Source organism: Bos indicus, chromosome 1 (assembly GCF_029378745.1).
Source record: "Bos indicus isolate NIAB-ARS_2022 breed Sahiwal x Tharparkar chromosome 1, NIAB-ARS_B.indTharparkar_mat_pri_1.0, whole genome shotgun sequence".
Lineage (NCBI taxonomy): Eukaryota > Metazoa > Chordata > Mammalia > Artiodactyla > Bovidae > Bos > Bos indicus.
The window spans coordinates 140,756,964-140,776,967 of record NC_091760.1 but is presented as its reverse complement, the minus strand read 5'-3'; the positions used below and the strand labels follow the sequence as shown (position 1 = coordinate 140,776,967).

Below are 20,004 nucleotides of genomic sequence, written 5' to 3'. Positions count from 1 at the left end.
ATATGTGGATATGTATAACTGCATCACTTTGCTGTACACCTGAATCTAACACAAAGTTGTTCAACAACTGTGTGTGTGCTTAGTCATTCAGTCATGCCCACCTCTTTGCAACCCCATGGACTGTAGCCTGCCAGGCTCCTCTCTCCATGGAATTTTTCAGGCATGAATACTTGAGTGGGTTGCCAGTTCCTTCTCCAAGACAACTATACTCCAATATAATATTTAGAAGTTAAAAAAAGACTTACATTCCAGTGCAGGAGAGAGGCAATGAACATACAGATGATATCAGACATCGACTTGTGCTATGAAAAGTACAACTTGGTAGGAGGAATGAGAGTGGTAAGAGAATGGAGTTTCAGGATGAACAGGGTGAGCCTTTTTTTTTTTTTTCATTTTTGTATTTTATATCAGAGTGGGGCCAATTAACAATGTTGTGATAGTTTCAGGTGGACGGCAAAGTAACTCAGCTCTACACATACGTGTTTCCATTTTCCCCCAAATTCCCCTCCCATCCAGGCTGCCACATAACATTGAACAGAGTGCCCTGTGCTATATGGTGGACCTTGTTGGTTATCCATTTCAAATATAGCAGTGGATACGTGTAGATTCCAAGCTCCCTAACTAACCCTTCCCCTCAAAGACTGGACAGGGTAAGCCTTTCTGAAGAGATTTTTGAAAAGAGACTTGACAAAAGGGAGGGTTGAGTCACAGGTCTCTCTGTAGGAATCCAGTTACAGGCAGAGAGGCAAACAAGTACCAAGACCCTGAGTCAGGAGTGGGTTTTGTGTTTCAAAGGACAGCCAGAGACCCGTGTGCTCACCATTCAATAGGAGAGGAGGGAGGAGCCAGGTCATCTATTCTGGGTATAACAGGAAGCCATTGGAGTCTAGTTTCCAGTGTCATAAATCTAACCTAGAGTTTTGATCAACTAACTATCTTGATTAAATACCATCCAGCAGAGAATGGCAATCTATTTATACAGCACCACTACCCTCCACTGCCACCACAAAAGTAGCTTCCAGTTTTACCTTCAATAAAAAGAAATTCCCATCCCTGTTGACAGCTAGGGAAACCTACAGCCATTCTTTGGAAATATACAGCTACTTTGTTATTGTTGTTGTTTAATTGTCAAATCATGTCCATCTGTTTTGCAACCCCTTGGACTGTAGCCCACCAGGCACCTTTGTTCATGGGATTTTGCAGGCAAGTTTACTGAAGTGGATTGGCAGCTCCTTCTCCAGGGGATTTTCCTGATCCAAGTATTGAACCCTTGTCTCCTGTATTGGCAGGCAGATTCTTCACCACTAAGCCACCTGGGAAACCCATATGGCTATGGATTGTTGTTGTTATTCAGTCTCCATATGGCTATGGTTGTAGTTTTATTCAGTCTCCTAGTCGTGTCCACCTCTTCGTGACCCCATGGACTGCAGCACACCAGGCTTTCCTGTCCTTCACCATCTCCTGGAGTTTGCTCAAACTCATGTCCATTGAGTCAGTGATGCCATCCAACCATCTCAGCCTCTGTTGTCCCCTTTTCCTCCTACCCTTAATCTTTCCCAGTATCAAGGTCTTTTCTAATGAGTCGGCTCTTTGAATCAGGTGGCCAAAGTATTGGAGTTTCAGCTTCAGCATCAGTCCTTCCAATGAATATTCAAGATTGATTTCTTTATGATTGACTGGTTTGATCTCCTTGCAGTCTAAGGGACTCTCAAGAGCCTTCTCCAGCACCACATATCAAAAGCATCAATTCTTTGGCACTCAGCCTTCATTATGGTCCAACTCACATCCATACATGACTACTGGAAAAACCATAACTTTGACTATATGGACCTTTACTGTCAAAGTCTTGTCTCGGCTTTTTAATATGCTGTATAAGTTTGTCATAACTTTTCTTCCAAGGAGCAAACACCGTTTAATTTCATGGCTTCAGTCACCATCTGCAGTGATTTTGGAGCCCAAGAAAATAAAGTCTGTCACCGTTTCCACTGTTTCCCTATACATAGCTATTTAGAAGCCATGAATTCCAGACATAAAACACTGGACTGTATCTAACACTGAGAAATACCTGTTCAATTTCAAACAAGCTATTCCTCCCTTTAAAACAGAAAAATCATTCTTCCCCTTAATAAATAGACGAAAGCCAATGATCATGTAAACAACTGTCATTTTAAGCACCATGAAGAATCCTTTCCAAACTTCAGATACTGTCAGGCTACATGGGTTGCATGACAGGACTGGGTATTTTAGAAAGTATACATCTAAAATTACTCTTTCTAGGAGGACAGGAGTAATGTGCTTGCAATTATTGTTTCTTTTATTTATTTATTTAAATTAATTGTTATTATAGTTGCTTTAAAATGTTCTGTTAGTTTCTACTGTAAAGCAAAGTGATGCAGTTATACATAAATCCCCTCCCTTTTGGACTTCCTTCCCATTTAGGTCACCACAGAGCTCTGGGTGGAGTTCCCTATGCTCTACAGAATATTCTCATTACTTATCTATTTTATACATAATATCAATAGTGTATATAGTTCAATTCCAATCTCACAATTCCCCCCCACCCCTGTGCCTTTTTCCCTTGGTATCCATACATTTGTTCTCTACATCTGTGTCTCTGTTTCTCTTTTGCAAATAAGATCATCTATACCATTTTTCAGAGAAGGAAATGGCAACCCACTCCAGTATTCTTGCCTGGAGAATCCCATGGACAGAGGAGCCTGGTGGGCTCCTGTTCATGGGGTCGCACAGAGTCGGACACAACTGAAGTGCCTTAGCATGCATGCATGCATTGGAGAAGGACATGGCAACCCATTCCAGTATTCTTTCCTGGAGAATCCCAGGGACAGAGGAGCCTGGTGGGTTGCCGTCTATGGGGTCACACAGAGTCAGACACAACTGAAGCGACTTAGCAGCAGCAGCAGCATACCATTTTTCTAGATTCCACACACATGTATTAATATACAGTGTTTGTTTTTCTCTTTATGACTTACTTAACCTAAACATCCATCAACAGAAGAATGGAAAAATAAGATGTAGTACATATATACAAATTAATATTACTCAACCATTTTAAATGGAATAAAATTGGGTCATTTATAAGATGTTGATGGACCTAGAGAGTGCCATACAGAGTGTGTGTGCGATTATGACTCATAGAAATATATGGCAACAGTGGCCTGCATTGCCTTTTGGAGATGCGACATAATTATTTGCTTAAACCCATCCCTTCTATCTCTTTAATCACCCTCATCCCCACTGGAAAATTCTCACTATTGGAGAGCCAACTATGTTGGCAGAAATGTCCATCACAAATGAAGCATTATGCAAATAAAAGGAAACCTATGTATGTATGTGTGTGTGTGTGTATATATATGGACAGAGGAGCCTGGTGGGCTATATACAGTCCATGGGGGTCATAAAAAGTCAGACATGACTGAGGGGCTACGACTTTTCTTCCTTTATGATATATGCATATCATATATATATATACGGGCTTCCCTGGTAGCTCAGACAGTAAAGTGTTTGCCTACAATGAGAGAGACCGGGGTTCAATCCCTAGGTCAGGAAGATCCCCGGGAGAAGGAAATGGCAACCCACTCCAGTGTTCTTGCCTCCAGGGGATCTTCCCGACCCAGAGATCAAACCCAGGTCTCCCGCATTGTTGGTAGACACTTTACCGTCTGAGCTACCAGGGAAGCCCAAATATATATATGATATGTATATATCCTAAAGGAAGAAAAGTCATAGTCCCTCAGTCATGTCTGACTTTTTGTGACCCCCAAGGACTGTATAGCCCGCCAGGCTCCTCTGTCCATAAACATTTATTTGTATATATATATGGCTTCCCAGATGGTGCTAGTGGTAAAGAACCCACCTGCCAATGCAGGAGATATAAGAGACTGGGTTTGATCCCTGAGTCAGGAAGATCCCCTAGAGGAGAAAATGGCAACCCCCTCCAGTATTCCTGCCTGGAAAATCCCATGGACAGAGAAGCCTGGCAGATTACAGTCCATAGTGTCACAAAGAGTCAGGCAAAACTAGACAATTTAGCATGCATAAACATATATATGTATATGTATGTATTTTAAAAAGGAAAACAGCTACTTAGGAGAATTATAACTTAGAAAATACAGAATCTTCAGTCTTTGTGTCCTATCACTAGTTTAGGCCAAAATCACAACTGTCCCAACAGCTCTGTAATTGTTCCACGTCCAGTTTTGTATCTCCTTGGCCAAAATCTTCCTACAGTGCCCTGTGCCTTCTTCTGTCAGATGGTGTTTCCAGACCCATCCTACTCAGAGACCTTGTGCATCAAGGGTCTCTCTGATCTGAGTTGTTGACTGAGCCATGGTACTTTGGATAAGATCTGTTTTCTAGTCTTTAAAACTGGAATCATAATTTCCATTCATTGCTTTGTCCATTCAGCAAACATTTGCAGAATACTTTCTGTGTTCCCGCACTGTACTGTGTGCTGGGGTGTGACGGTCTGCAAGAAAAGGATGGTTCTTGTATCCCCAAGGATGCAGCCAGGTGTGGGAGGCGGGAATTTAACCAAGCAACACCAAACTTCTGTGGCTATGACAGGGTAATGCAGGATGATTCTGGGGAGGCATTTAGCTATGACAGGGTAATGCAGGATGATTCTGGGGAGGCACTTAGCATTTCAGGCTAAGTGAAATTTGAGCTGAGATGTAAATAATAATTATTGATAATATGTTAAAGAAATACAGAAGCCTATGTGAAGACCCTGGAGAAGAGAATGCAACCCACTCCAGTATTCTTTCCTGGAGAATCCCATGGACAAAGGAGCCTGGCAGGCTACCATCCATGGGGTTGCACAGAGCTGGACATGACTGAAGTGACTTAGCATGCATGTGAAGAACCAGGGGGACCCAGAGAATACATAGAATAGGGTAAGCCCTGCAAGAGAAGACTATCAAGAGATGCAGCTGGAGATTGAGGACCCAAGTCATAAGGAGACTTCAAAATATTCTGAGAGTTTGGATTATGTCCAGAAACAATGTGATGGACTGATGATGTTAATCACAGAAGTCCCATCACGTGATTAGTGTCTTTGAAGGATTTTTCACCTGACTGTGTGCTGAATGCTTTCAAGTGGGCCAGAAGGCAGCACATATCCCAGGTAGGAAGTTGTTTCAGAAATCCAGATAAGAGCCAATTTTCACCTTGTGTCAGCTTAAATTCCTACTGAAAGCAGTGTTAGTCACAGGTTTGGCTGTAGATCATTTATTCAATGTGTAATGCCTGAAACCCAGAGTGAAAGAATGAAGGGAAATGAGATCAAGAAAGGAGGGGGAAAATCTATAAAATTGCTTTAATGAGCTAGTTGCTGCTGTGGTCAACTGGGCTCATTCCTTCTGGGAACCTTCCAAGGAATCACACGGAACAGTGGTTCTCAAAGGTGATGTCTCGACCCACAGCATTATCTGAAACTCATTCAGTCAGTTCAGTTCAGTTGCTCAGTCACATCTGACTCTTTGTGACCCCATGGACTGCAGCACACCAGGCTTCCCTGTCTATTACCTACTCCTGGAACTTGCTCAAACCCATGTCCATTGAGTAGGTGATGCCATCCAACCATCTCATCCTCTGTCATCCCCTTCTCCTCCTGCCTTCAGTCTTACCCAGCATCAGGGTCTTTTCTAATGAGTCAGTTCTTCACATCAGGTGGCCAAAGTATTGGAGTTTCAGCTTCAGTATCAGTCCTTCCAGTGAATATTCAGGGATGATTTCCTTAAGGATTAACTGGTTTGCTTTCCTTGCTGTCCAAGGGACTCTCAAAAGTCTTCTCCAACACTACAGGTCAAAAACACCAATTCTTCATTGAGAATTCTTCGTTAGAATGAGAAATCATTAGAAAAGGCAGAATCTTGGATCCTGCCTTAGACCTACTGAGTCAAAACTTCTAGGGACATGGTTCAGCAACTTGGGTTTTAATAAATGCTTTGGGTGATGCTGATGCCTTCTGGTGTGAGTGAGTGTTACATTAGAGGAGGCCCTGAGACAGCAGAGACTCCTTTCTTGGTGTGTTTCCATGGCAAAATGCATGGAGCTGTCCAGCCTGGGGTACTGAAACCAGATGGATGGAGACACTTCACCACACATCCTGTCCATCCATCATGACTAGGCCATGGCAGTGAAAAGGAAGAGAATCTGAGGATAGGTGACACATTTTGAGAGAAGGTCATTAGTACCTGATGTTGTTGCTGTTCTGTCGCTCAGTCGTGTCTGACTCTTTGTGACCTCATGGACTGCAGTACACCAGTCTTCTCTGTCCTGTACCTGATTCCAGGAGATTGAAGAGAGCATATGAAAGAATTCTCAATTTTATGAGCCATTTCCATCTGTAATTGCCTTATACTTACAAGATGTCAGTGGTTATTTTCCATGTAAACCTCTTTGATAAGTTTTTAAATAACATTTCTTTGGGTTAGAACCAAATTGAGGGAGGGGAGGGATCATGGATCAGTGATAATTAGACATTCTTCCAGAGGAATTCCTCTGTCCATTTGATGAGGGATTCAGTGCTCTTAGCAAAATTTCAACCAAATAAACATAGAATGTAGACGATCATTTTTTTACCTACCATCCTGGACAGAATGATTCTGACATGATGTCTTAAACTTTGCAATCTACCCTTGTGATTGTTAGGTTAATTTTGCTAAAAAAAAAAAAAACAAAAAACAAAAAACTTTGCTTTATAAAATCTCCAGCCTTTTGTTTTCTTAGAAAATTTTCTCACCATGAGACAGACATCCCTTATCACCTTATTTTCAATATATTTAGATTGTATTGAGTACACTTGTCTCAGAACACCATCTAGTGAAGTAAAATTGCTCATTATGAGAAGACCTATTGGCTGTGCAAATATTTAATTTGCAGATTGGAAACTGTTCATGATATGTTAAAGCTGGACATACCTGCATATACTAAATTAACCAACACTCCTACAACACTTTATATCTTCCAGGTACTAAGAATTATTATAATCTTAACTCATATTATCCCCATACCAATTTTATAAAATGAATCCCCAGCTTACAGATGAGGAAATAAAAGCTAAGAAACATTTGACAACTTACACAAGATGACCCACTTAGAAGCAGCAAAGTTGGAGAGCGAGCCCAGGTGTTTAGCCTTTGGCTCTGTGCTCTTAGCTGTCACCCTCTGCTGTTTCTTTGAGAAACACAGCAATGAGTTCCATCTCTAGCTGCTTCCTGTTTTGATGTCAGTTCCACCTTCTTGGCTGTTTTATGGGTAAAGTAACGTTCACTATGGCTTATGCCATTTCAGTGTGCTTCTAAAATCCTAACTAACATAGACTCTAACCTCCCTGGGCTTCCCAGGTGGCACTAGTGGTAAAGAACCTGCCTGCCAATGCAGGAGACACAAGAGAAGTGGGCTTTATCCATGGGTCAGGAAGATCCCCTGGAGTAGGAAATGGCAACACGTTCCAGTATTCTTGACAGGGACATCCCATGGACAGAGGAGCCTGGCAGGCTACAGTCCACGGGGCCACAGAGAGTAGGACGTGACTGGAGGGACTAGGCACAAGCACAGCCTTCTCCTCAGTCCATTTCTCATGGTGGCTGGAATTCCTATATATCTATAACACATGAGCCCACGTTTCTGTCTCTAAATGAAGAACTCTGGAAATTGCAAAGCAGAGAAGATTAGCCTTATGAGGAATTGTGGAAAGAAGAGGAAGAACCCCCACATTTGTTAAATATTTAGTCAATGGTTGACGTGATCCATGTCCTTTCATATAACCTTGTGACTGCCACATTAAAAATCCATCCTACAATTAGCCACGAATCTGCTGAAAGAGATTTCTGGGTTCTAATACCTTTAGATGCTACCTCTCCTAGGAAAAATCTGTTTCTTCTCTTTAAGAGAAGACTGGAATAATCTAAAATCACAGTCAGTTCAGTTCAGTCGCTCAGTCATGTCCAACTCTTTGTGACCCCATGAATCGCAGCACTCCAGGCCCCACTGTCCATCACCAACTCCCGGAGGTCACTCAAACTCACGTCCGTCGAGTCAGTGATGCCAAGTAACTTAACTCAAAACACTTGCTTTCTCTTAGCAGGTATGTTTTAAGCAAAGTACATGTGTATATTTTGCATAGGGATGGTGTTTTTTTTTTTTTTTTCAGCATCCCACAAAACTCATCAAATAAGCAGTTCCTTAATCTATATATTTTTAAATAGGTACTCTATAAAGTCATCTTGGCTCCTCGATTCAACTGGCTTCCATAGTCCCCTTTTGGCACAGAAGGCATATTGATGTCAGGAATAATGGTCCATGTGCCTTCATCAGACTTTTAGAAAAAGTTCAATACCATGTTGTGTTCTTTATTGCCTTTAGGAAGAGCCTATTAATCCTCCCTTTGTCTCCTGTTAGAGGAAGAATAGATACTCGATGCTTTAAACCTTTCACACCCAAGAGTGGATCCCTGAAGATTTGCCATTACACAAATCAAAAACAAAATGTCACATTCCCTTGGTTTAGTCAAACTGCCACACTCCAGAATCCAGCGTCCCCCAGTTCAAGTCAACTTCCGTCTGCATTAGCTCACTGATATAATAAGACAAATCACCGGCTCTGGGATTACGTCCTCAGATGGTTCCTAATTACAAATCCTATGCTTTATTTCCCCACATCTGTAAAGCGTTCTTTGTGGTTTCCCATATGTTAAAATTCTTGAATTTCTTTAAATCACACCTTTGATAAGTTGCAGTGTTGTCTGAATTACTGCTGACTTTTCTCTCTTTTTCAGTTCCTCCCAAGTTTGTGGTTCAACCACGGGACCAGGATGGGATTTATGGCAAGGCTGTCATCCTCAATTGCTCAGCTGAGGGTTACCCTGTACCCACCATCGTGTGGAAATTCTCTAAAGGTATGAAGTCACTTGGTTTGCTTCTTATCTATCAAACGTATGGTATATTCTATAGCAGCAGTCCCCAGCTTTTTTGGCAGGAAGAACCGGCTTCGTGGAAGACAGTTTTTCCACGGATGGGAGAAGTGGCACTGATGGTTTCCGGATGACTCTAAGGTGTTACATTTACTGTGCACTTGATTTCTACTACTATTACCGCAGCTCCACCTCAAGTCACCAGTCCTAGAGGTTGGGGCCCCTGTTTTAAAAGGCCAAAAATGAGCATTTCTTCCAAAGATGTTTCTCACAAACATATCCTTCCTCACCTCCACCAAGTGTGTACATCCTTGTGTACACCCCTAGTAAACACCTGAGTGTTTTCATTTGGGCCATGAAGTGTTGCTGGAGAGACCCTGTTGGGGAGGCAGGTTATTCACACACTGTTTCAGCACCTGTGGAAGCTCTCTGTTGACCACCTATACTGGACAACAGTGATCTGCTTGGAGACCCCATACACGTGGAGAAACAAATATAAACTGTCAGAATTACTCATTGTTGGAAATTGCTGCTGCTGCTAAGTCTCTTCAGTCGTGTCCGACTCTGTGTGACTCCATAGACAGCAGCCCATGAAGCTCCCCCGTCCCTGGGATTCTCCAGGCAAGAACACTGGAGTGGGTTGCCATTTCCGTTTCCAATGCATGAAAGTGAAAAATGAAAGTGAAGACACTCAGTCATGTCTGACTCAGCCATCCCATGGACTGCAGCCTACCAGGCTCCTCCATCCATGGGATTTTTCAGGCAAGAATACTGGAGTGGGGTGCCATTGCCTTCTCTGAAATTATTTCCCCAGTATTTAGATAAGTAAAGTTAGGTGGCTTTAGAAGGTTAAAATAGAACTAGTTTGTTTTATTTACCTAGATAACATAGATATAAAACATCATCTGGGTATTATCTTCTTAAAAACAAACTTTCACCCTTAATCATACTTTCTCTTCAAAGGCACAGCATAATTTCCCCGTATCAAGTAACATCGTAAACATTACATAAATAAAAATGGGCAGTGTGGAAACCAATGAGGGAACCATTCTAGACATGGTAAAAATCATTTTTGTCTATTTTATCACCTTCTCCAGGAAAGTTTCCTTAACTGTTTGCTGCTGCTGCTAAGTCACTTCAATTGTTTCTAACTCTTTGTGACCCCATGGACTGTAGCCCGCCAGGCTCCTCTGTCCATGGGATTCTCCAGGCAAGAATACTGGAGTGGGTTGCCGTTTCCTTCTCCATAGAATCTTCCTGGCCTAGAGATTGAACCTGATCTGCAGCATTGCAGGCAGATTCTTTACCATCTGTGCCACCAGGGAAGCCCTTTTCCAGGAAGGTTTCCTTAACTATGCTTACAAATATATTGGAAATTCTCTTTCCTTTCTCATTCACATGTCTTGATTCAGTAACTTATTTATTAAGCAGTTGAAGGCCAATATGTATCAATAGGATAAATAAGAAAACAACAAGTAAATAAGTAAATAGTGACATTTTTTCTAACAATCTAAGGCTTAACATATGTAGCATGTTGCACTTTCTTGTGGAAGTAACAACAATTGAAGAAAAGCAAATGGCATTCTTGCCGCATAGTCGGCTTGAATGTATTTCCCTTAGGAAGAAGGAGAAGAGGGAGGAAAGAGAGGGATAGACACCATTTTGTTGGGGGCAGAATCAGTTAAATTTGTTTAAATCCCTTAGATTACTGCCCTGCAGCATGCCACATACATTGTCCACATGAAAAACAGTTTATCCCAGAATAAAATCCTGTTATTCAGAATATCTGCCCAATCCCTTTTTATTTGGGGCCATGCTTATAGCTGAATGTTGCATTACATGGAAACAAACAGTATATATTTGATTTAATGTAGTTTATATAGATGTGCAGGGAGCTTCCCAGGTGGCACAATGGTAAAGAATCCACCTGCCATTGCAGGAGATGCAAGAGACTCGAGTTCTTTCCCTTAGTTAGAAAGATCCCCTGGAGAAGGAAATGGCAACACATCCCAGTATTCTTGCCTTGCCTGAAAAATTCCATGGACAGAGGAACCTGATATGTTACAGTCCATGGGGTAACAGAGAGTCGGACATGACTGAGCAACTGAGCACACAGCAAAAGATACCATGACCACACTGAAGGCTCTTGGTCTGAACTGACCCAGGACACACTGGAAGGTATCAGGGCAGTATACATACTGACCAGCAGGATGAGGCTGTGTGTGTCTTGCACCCTTGCCAGCTCGATAATATCCTTTTCTCCCTAAACTTTACTTTGTGATCAGATCAGATCAGATCAGATCAGTCGCTCAGTCGTGTCCGACTCTTTGTGAACCCATGAATCGAAGCACACCAGGCCTCCCTGTCCATCACCAACTCCCGGAGTTCACTGAGACTCAAGTCCGTTGAGTCAGTGATGCCATCCAGCCATCTCATACTTTGTGATGGGTGAACGTTTTAATTTACAAATGTACATTACTAATGATGTTTGCAACATTTTATCCTTTGTTTACAAACCATTTCTGTTTCCCCTTTGGGGAATTTCTTGTTCATGTTACTTGCATACTTATCTCCATATCTCATTTAGTTATAAGATTTTTCATAGATTAAATAACCCTATGTCAGTTATGAGTGTTACAGACGTCTTATGCCTTCCCATCACTGGTGTGCAAATTAAATTATAAAAGCCTCTTTATCTTTGAGCTTCATATACAATTTAAAATCATTAAAGAAAAATCAACAATTGCAGCAAACAATTTTTTAAAGTTAAAATTCCCCTTTAAATACATCAATCAAAGATAATCAAAGATAAATACTATAAACTCTTTTACCTAGTTTTTCAGACCTGTCCCCTGGCAAATATACATATATAGATCTGTAGATAAACATATAATTTGGAGTCTTTAAAAAATTGCAAGCACATTCTTCTTCCTGACCCATAATCTTTCTTCAGTTCACAATAGGCAATGAATGTCTTTCCAGGGCAGCAAATATGGGTTCAATGTGACTTTTTAATGTCTCTGTCAAGTTTACAGTCATATATCAATAAGTACATCTAAGTTCTCCTGCCTTTGTTAGGACTGAATTCAGTGACTTAATGCCACATGGGTTTACTCCTTTCTCCAGTGGATCTTTCTGACCAAGGAATCGAACTGGGGTCTCCTGCATTGCAGGCAGATTCTGAGCCACAAGGAAAGCTGTATCATAAGAGGAGCCGGGTATAGCTAGGTCAGGAGTAGTTTTTCTCCCGTCAATCATCAGGGACCCACGCTGTTAACATTTGTCTCTTCTGCCATTCTACCAAAGCATTGGCCACCATTAAGCAATGGCCATTGAGGTCTGGTGGCCACTTCTGCATTTCCATGGAGAAGCAGGAGTACAGAGAGAGGGCTGTCACAGCCACCTGAGTCAGTTCCCTCTAAGGACCTCTCCAGAATGTGTCATAAATTGCTTCTGCTCACATCTCACTGGTCTGTTTGCCCCTCACCATTGGGTGTCTGCAGGCTGTGTCACAGCTAAATACGGCCATCGTGACTGCAACCCTAGCTACTTCGCTAAGTAAGAAGAGAAGGTAGATGCTTGGCAACCAGGTGTGTCCAACACTACTGTTGGAATTGTGTTTGTTTTTTCCAGTTGTTCACTATTATTAAAGTGTCACAGTGACTTCCATCTCATTGGTCTCTGTATATGTGTTTATTTTTTTCTCTGTGGATAAACTTCTATAAGTAGAATTACTGGTTCAAAGAGTAAGTAATTTCTATAGATTTCCATACGTACTGGCCACTTGTCATCATTTTGTTCATTTATACTCCTTCCTGAAGTTTATAGTACTGCCTGTTTCTTATGATGAAAATATTACTACATATTATTATGCTTGTTTTTTTTAATATTTGCAATATAATGAGGAAGTTGTATATTATTATTATATTTATGCAAATGATAAAGATGTGTCTTAAGAAAAATTTAGTCTTGCTTATGGAATGTGTTTCCCATAATCAAATAGTCACTAAGATCTTAAGTGCAGTTCCCCTATATGTGACCAAAAAAAATGAAAAAAAAAAAAAATAGATTCAAGCTGTTTCTCTGAGAGTTTCAACAGTTTAATCCTGAGGCTGCAGAATTCCAGAGTAAATTGCAGTGGTTTAAGGGCAGCTATTACAGAAATGAAGCAGTCTTTGCTGAAAAATAATGTTATTACATTCTTGACCTTGGGTCTGGATTCACAACATCTAAGATATTCACTTCTGTCTCCCGATTTTTTTATTTTGTATTTTATATGAACAAACAAAACCTCTTGTCTAAAGGAGATTTAGGGGGAAAAAAATCAAGGTTTAATACTATGGTGGGCCTCACCTGTGTGTCAAGAAATCCATAGCTAAGCAAATGTATGTCATTTATTATGGAGGAAATGGGTTTCAACTGCTGTCCTGGGGACTGGGACATCCCCTTTTTAGCTGCTGAGGGGTGAAGAGGGGCTGCTGATGCAAGAGATAACTGATGCTCCCGCCCGTGGGCTGCCTGGACATCTTTAGCTCTGTAGTGTTAGTCACTCAGTCATATCCGACTCTTTGAGACTTCAAGACCACAGCCTGCCAGGTTCCTCTGTCCATGGGATTCTCCAGGCAAGAATAATGGAGTGGGTAGCCATGCCCTTCTGCAGGGGATCATCCTGACCCAGGGATTAAATCCACGTCTCCTGTATTGCAGGCAGATTCTTTACTATCCAAGCTCTCTGGCTGCCCACAAATAGGGTTATGCTGACCTCCAGGGAAGCTTGGATTGTAGGAGGTTCCAAGGACAAGAGTCAGAACACATCTGGTGTAGGGGGTGAGAGAGCTATAGGGAGTAATTTCCATTTAAAATAGGGTTATCAGAGAAGGCCCCATAGGAAGGTAATGTTTGAGCAGAAACTTAGAAGAAATTGCAGACAAACCACGTGCACATCTGCAGGGAGCTCTGAAGGTCAAGGGACCAAAACCAACAACAGAAGTGGATTTGTACCTGGAATGTTCCAGAAGAACCAAGGAGGACACTTAAGCTGGGTCCTGTCACCCACTGTGGGATGAGTGAAAAGAGGTTCTGGAGATTGCAGCAGGTCAGATGGGTGGTTTCAAAGGTGTGGTTTCATCTGGGGGCAGTGGGATCAGCATCATCGTGCCAGCAGCACTCTCCTTTCTTCCGCCACCTGTGGACTCCAGAGCTGTTGGAGTAATTAGGAGATGCCTAGCGTTTTCAAAGGACCCCACTGGCCCTGCTGTTGAGAGCAGCGTGTGTGGGGAGCTGGAACTGTAGCTGGAGATCCGATAGGAGGCCTTTGCTGTCATGTGGCTTGGATGAGCTGTCAAGGAGGGACAGGTAGTTGATTTCTGAATTGATCTGGCTGGTGGACCAGATGTCGGAGAGAAAGGGAGTCAAACAGGATGCCTGGGTCTTTAAGAGTAGTGGAGATGCCCCTTCCTGAGACAGAGAATTGCCTGGGATCCATACTAGGAGTTCAATCCTCAGTCTCAGTAGAGATGACCCAATTTCCAGTAGTATTAATATAAGCAATGATACATTTTCCAAGTATGCTAATTTTTTTAATCAATGAATGCTTTCTCCAGGTCAGGTCTCATTCCTTCCACGTTCTGCTCAGCCACTGCATGCCCCACTCTGGCATCACCTCAGTTCTATGTGAAATCGAGCCCCTGTTCGTCGCTGGTCCATCAGCTATACACAGTTTTTCCAATGAGGAATATTCCAAGTTCTTTCTTCATAATGGCTTGCGTCTCACCTTTTTGCACATAAAGTGAGTTTAGCCGGTGGCAGGTGGGAGCTTGTATTATTTCCTGGGAGGGAACAGAAGTTGCCTGATTTCCCCGAAGAAAGGACTTTTGAAGTCCAGGGCTTCCCTTATAGCTCAGTTGGTAAAGAATCTGCCTGCAATGCAGGAGACCCAGGTTCAATTCCTGGGTTGGGAAGATTCCCTGGAGAAGGAAATCACAACCACTCCAGTATTCTTGCCTGGAGAATACCATGGGCAGAGGAGCCTGGCAGGCTAAGGTCCATAGAGATGGACATGACTGAAGCGACTAAGCACACAAATGTATAGTCTATGCCCTGATGTTATCCATGTGGGGCCATAATCCCCCAGATGGGGCATGCCTGTTAAATATGTAGATTCAAATTGTCTTTTATGTAAGAAAATTCATCTTGAATCATGTCTGTAATGATTTGTTTTCCTTTACACTTTGCATGTATGTGTGTGTAACTTCAGAGTTTATTTCAAGTCACAGAAAGTATACCAACTAAGATAATGGAATGAATAGATTTCACTCTCAGAGAAGATGATGAGAGTTACCTGGCACCCATTTGAGTTGTTTAAGGATTAGTTAGCGTGTGGAAGTCATCTTTTTTTGCAACATTCAACAAAGTTATGGAATTATTTTCCATATTTGTTTCCAGGTATTTTTGGAAACCTTTTATGGTATTTAGTAGATTTCTGTCTTTGGTCCTTTGAGATCAGGAAGTCCTGCCTCTGTTTAGGAGGCAGCACAGCAACCTGGGTCTCCATTATGATGTCACTGGATCTCTTCCATCTGTCTTTCAGAGGCTGTCCCTTTATCTCTGATTCTTTTTTTTTTTTTTTTTAACTTATTGGGCTTCCCATTTGGGGCTTCCCTTGTGGCTTAACTGGTAAGAAATCCACCTGCAATGCGGGAGACCTGGGTTTGATCCCTGGGTTGGGAAGATCCCCTGGAGGAGGGAAAGACTACCCACTTCAGTATTTTGGCTTGGAGAATTCCATGGTCACACAACTGAGTGACTTTCACTTCACTTCACTCCCATTTTAATTTGCTTGATATTTTTTTCATGTCTATTTTCTTGTCTTTCCCCCCACAAAATCTGTTCTCCTCTATGCTCTCTCCAAATTTGCCTGTATTTTTGTGATTTTACTTTTTCCTTTCTTTCTCCAGTTCTGCTAGCTCATTTCCTTCTCTCTTGAGCTCCTGCTTCACAGACAAGTAGCTATTGTATTCACAGATTTCATCTCTATCATGGCATTTTTCTGAGGAGATTTCCTTGTCTAATTTCTCTTTCTGTTTTATTCTTCCATCTTCCTCATAGTATCTTTGCCAGATGCTAGCTTCCTAGCATCAATTGTGAAATGATCAATTGTGAAATGATTGCAATTGTATGGTAGCTTGAGCATTCTTTGGCAATGCCTTTCTTCAGGATTGCACAGAACACTGACCTTTTCCAGTCCTGTGGCCATTTCTGAGTTTTCTAAACATACTTTAACAACATTTTCTTTTAGGATTTTAAGTAGCTCAGCCTGGATTCCACCACCCCCACTAGCTTTGTTTGTAGTAATATTTCCTAAGGCCCACTTGACTTCACACTCCAGGCAGTCTGGCTCTAGGTAAGTGACCACACCATCATGGTTATTTGAGTGATTAAGACTTTTTCTATGTAGATCTTCGGTGTATTCTCACCAACTCTTCTTAATTTCCTCTGCTTCTGTTACGTCTTTGCTGTTTCTGTCTTTTATTGTGCCCATCTTTGCATGAAATGTTCCCTCGGTATCTCAGATCCTCTTAAAGAAATCTCTGTTGTCATCATCATCATCATTGTTGTCATTGCCTCAGCTCACACGGTGAGCCAATTGTCCTAAAATCGTTTATTAAATAGCCCACCTTTTATCACTATCTTGAATTCCTTTATAGTCTATGGAAAAAATATGTCTGCTGAAGTCTGTTTTATCCTTCCCTGCTTGCACTGTCAGTCTGGCATCAGAACCATGCATACTAGAGGTCTATCACTTCCTACTACATGTTAATATCTCATATAAGACTCCTCCCTCCCTAATTTTCTTTTGTCAAAAATGTCCTAGATTTATCATATGGATTTGTATTTGCATGTGTCTTCTAGTTGAATGTTAGGCTAATTTTATCAAGTTTAAAAAAATTATTCTGAAAAATCTGGGAGAATGTAAGCAATTTAAAAGTTAGCATGGAGACATTCAAGGTCATTAAACTACTGAATCTTCCCAGACCATATCATGGATAGTCTTTGAATTTATTTAAATCTTTTTATGTCCATTATTATTTTATTGGTCTCTTACTATGGTGTGTGGCAGTGAGTATTTATAAGCTTCTGCCTACTGTTCACTTTGATCCTCTTTGGTTTTCTGGGTGGAACAGAATTACATCTAGAGCCAGTGCTTCCTGACTCTCTGCAACTGTCCTTGTCTTTTTCCTCTAAGTAAGGGAAAAGTGGTCCTTAATTTGGGGGGATTCCTATTTTCCTCCACTCTGTAGCACATACAGAGGCTGCAATGCAATGGAATGCCCCCCTTTCCTGCCCGTTTCTCTTGTCCCCTCCCTGTGCCCTTCCTTAGCTGTAGCACATTTGTTGTTCAGTCACTAAGTCATGTCCGACTCTTTGTGACCCCATGGACTGCAGCATGCCAGGATTCACTGTCCTTCACTCTCTCCTAGGGTTTGCTCAAACTCATGTCCATTGAGTCAGTGATGCCATCCAACCATCTCATCCCCTGTTGCCCCCTTCTCCTCCTGCCCTCAGTCTTTCCCAGTATCAGGGTCTTTTCCAATGAGTCAGCTCTTTGCATCAGGTGGCCAAAGTATTGGAGCTTCAGCATCAGCCCTTCCAGTTTCCTTAAGGATTGTCTTGTTTGATCTCCTATCTGTCCAAGGGACTTTCAAGAGTCTTCTCCAGAACCACAGTTTGAAAACATCAATTCTTTGGCACTCAGCCTTCTTTATGGTCCAACTCTCACATTCATACATGACTGCTGGAAAACCCATAACTCTGACTCTACAGACCTTTGTCGACAAAGTGATGTCTCTGCTTTTTAATATGCTGTCTAGGGTTGTCATAGCTTTTCTTCCAGGGAACGTGAGACCAAAGTTTCCTCGACTCCAATTTTCCCCGGAGACACCTAAGAACCCACTGCTATTTGGTGCACAATAATCTTGCTTTTGCTCAGGCATCTCCCTCTGTCCCCAAAACACTGTTGGAGGTTGCTCTTCTCTATTCACATGGTGAATTCACATTCCATGTGAATAAGGGACATCTTGGCTGTCCCTTACCTTCATGGTCCCAGAATTGTCCTCTTCTGCTTGGTATCAACCTATCTGCCAAAACCGTCCCATCTGGCCACAGACTCTTTTATTTTCTCTTTATTTTTAGAAATGTAAAAGCACACCTTTATTATCTCATGATTTCTGTGAGTTAGGAGTCTGGGCACATCTTAGCTGGATGCACTGTTTTGGAATCTCTCACAGAGTTACAGTTGTTGGCCAGAGCTGTGTCTCATCTGAAGGTTCAACTGGGGGAGGATCTACCTGCAGGTTCAGATGGTGGTCAGCAGAAGCTATAGACTCTTTGTCAGGGGCCACAGGGACTTGAATCTTTTGTTTAGAGATCCACAGGAAAAACATCTGACACTGGCAACAGTTCTCTGAATATTTCTTGCAGTGTGTTCAATTACTTGAAAGTGAAAGTGTTAGTCATTCAGTCATATCTGACTTGCAACCCCATGGACTGTAGCCTGCCAGGCTCCTCTGTCCATGGAATTCTCCACGCAAGAATACTGGGGTGGGTAGCCATTCCCTTCTCCAGGGGATCTTTCCAACCCAGGGATGGAAAACGGGTCTCTCACATTGCAGGCAGACTCTACCATCTGAGCCACCAGTGAGGCTCAGTTCCTTACTGAGAAAACATATGTACTCAATACACTTGGTTAGACTGCTCAGATGAGCACTCTGGAGCCTCCTCCTACCCCAAGGCTTGCTATGGAATGTCTCACCTTGCTCTTGCTCACACCTTCTCTCCCAAGGTCAAGGTGACATCAGGGGACCCTCCACAGTCCTCAAGGCCTCTGTCTCCAAATGCCATGAAGAACCAGTAACATGAGACAAGCTCAAGTTCTCAAGCATCTTGATTTTAGGACATGTTTGCTAGCAATGCATGTTCCAGACTTCCCTGATGAGTTGAGCAAGGCCACCCCTTCCTCAGCAGTGGAGAGATCTAACCCCTGCCCCAGAGATCCCCTGCTCTCCATTCAAAATATATGTCTTGATGGGGGCAATAACAGAGACCCCTCACCCAAAAAAACTCCCTTAAACAAGATGTTCATCATTTCCCTTCTAGGAAAGCAGGAAATTTCCTACTGGAATAACTCAGTGTGGGGTTAGGTTCTTATAGCCCAGCCAGGATTGTCCTCAGTTCTCTGGTTCCCAAAAGTTCCTTCCAAACTCTGGTCCCTTAATCCTGTTCACTGTGCCCTTGGAGGTTTGACTTTGCTCCTGACCTCAGGCTTGAGCCTCCTTCTTATTTTAGCCCCCCAGGCATTTAGCTTCATTTCTTTACTCCTGTGGCCACGTACACTGTGTCTTGAACGCAAGCTCACAGCCTTTGCTCAGAACAAATGTCACCTTCATACCCTGTCCTGGAAACTGGATCTCTGCCTTGGTCATCTGCTTGGCCTTGGACTTCTCATCCTGTCTCACCTTCCTGCCTCTCTGTCTGTCTAGCTGTCTGATTACTACCTAGAGCTTTAACCCTGACTGCTCTCAGACTCACCACCTCAGGTTAGGATATGCCAAGTCTCCATCTCCATGCGTCCAACCTCTTTGGTCCATTGATTTCCTGGACCTGCAGGCATCTTGCTGGATTTTTCCAGCAGCATCTGCTCCAAACCCCTGCACCAGACTCATCGAGGCTATGTAGTCACATTTGTCGTCCAGTACTCCTTGTACCCACTAATATGCAAATATGACAAGCTATATATCTTGAATGAATACAGAGAAAGAGCTCAAAGAATCTAAAAAGAAGAAGGTGAAACCTCCCTGGGGCAGAAGTGGTGAAAATAAACCCAACTTTAGGGTCAAGTGTGGTTCCTTCAGGTACAATAAAGGCAGTTCTGCCTGTCTGTTCCAGGTAGAATCAATGGGTCTTATTGAACAATAATGAGTTCTTGGAAAAGGATGGTGAGCATGTTACTGAAATGTAGGAGTCCAGCTGCTTGCCACTCAAAAGCCAACAAACAGGCCAGGTTGCTGGAA

At 42.3% G+C, this 20,004-nt stretch overlaps 1 protein-coding gene across 1 annotated transcript in view; it reads left to right on the top strand.

The window, feature by feature from the left end:
• DSCAM (DS cell adhesion molecule) overlaps positions 1-20,004 on the top strand; it is an 857,668-nt gene that overhangs the window by 594,281 nt on the left and 243,383 nt on the right. The window contains exon 10 of the mRNA XM_070795162.1: positions 8,801-8,920. Coding sequence (XP_070651263.1) covers positions 8,801-8,920 — 120 coding nt within the window. The remainder of the gene's footprint in view (positions 1-8,800; positions 8,921-20,004) is intronic.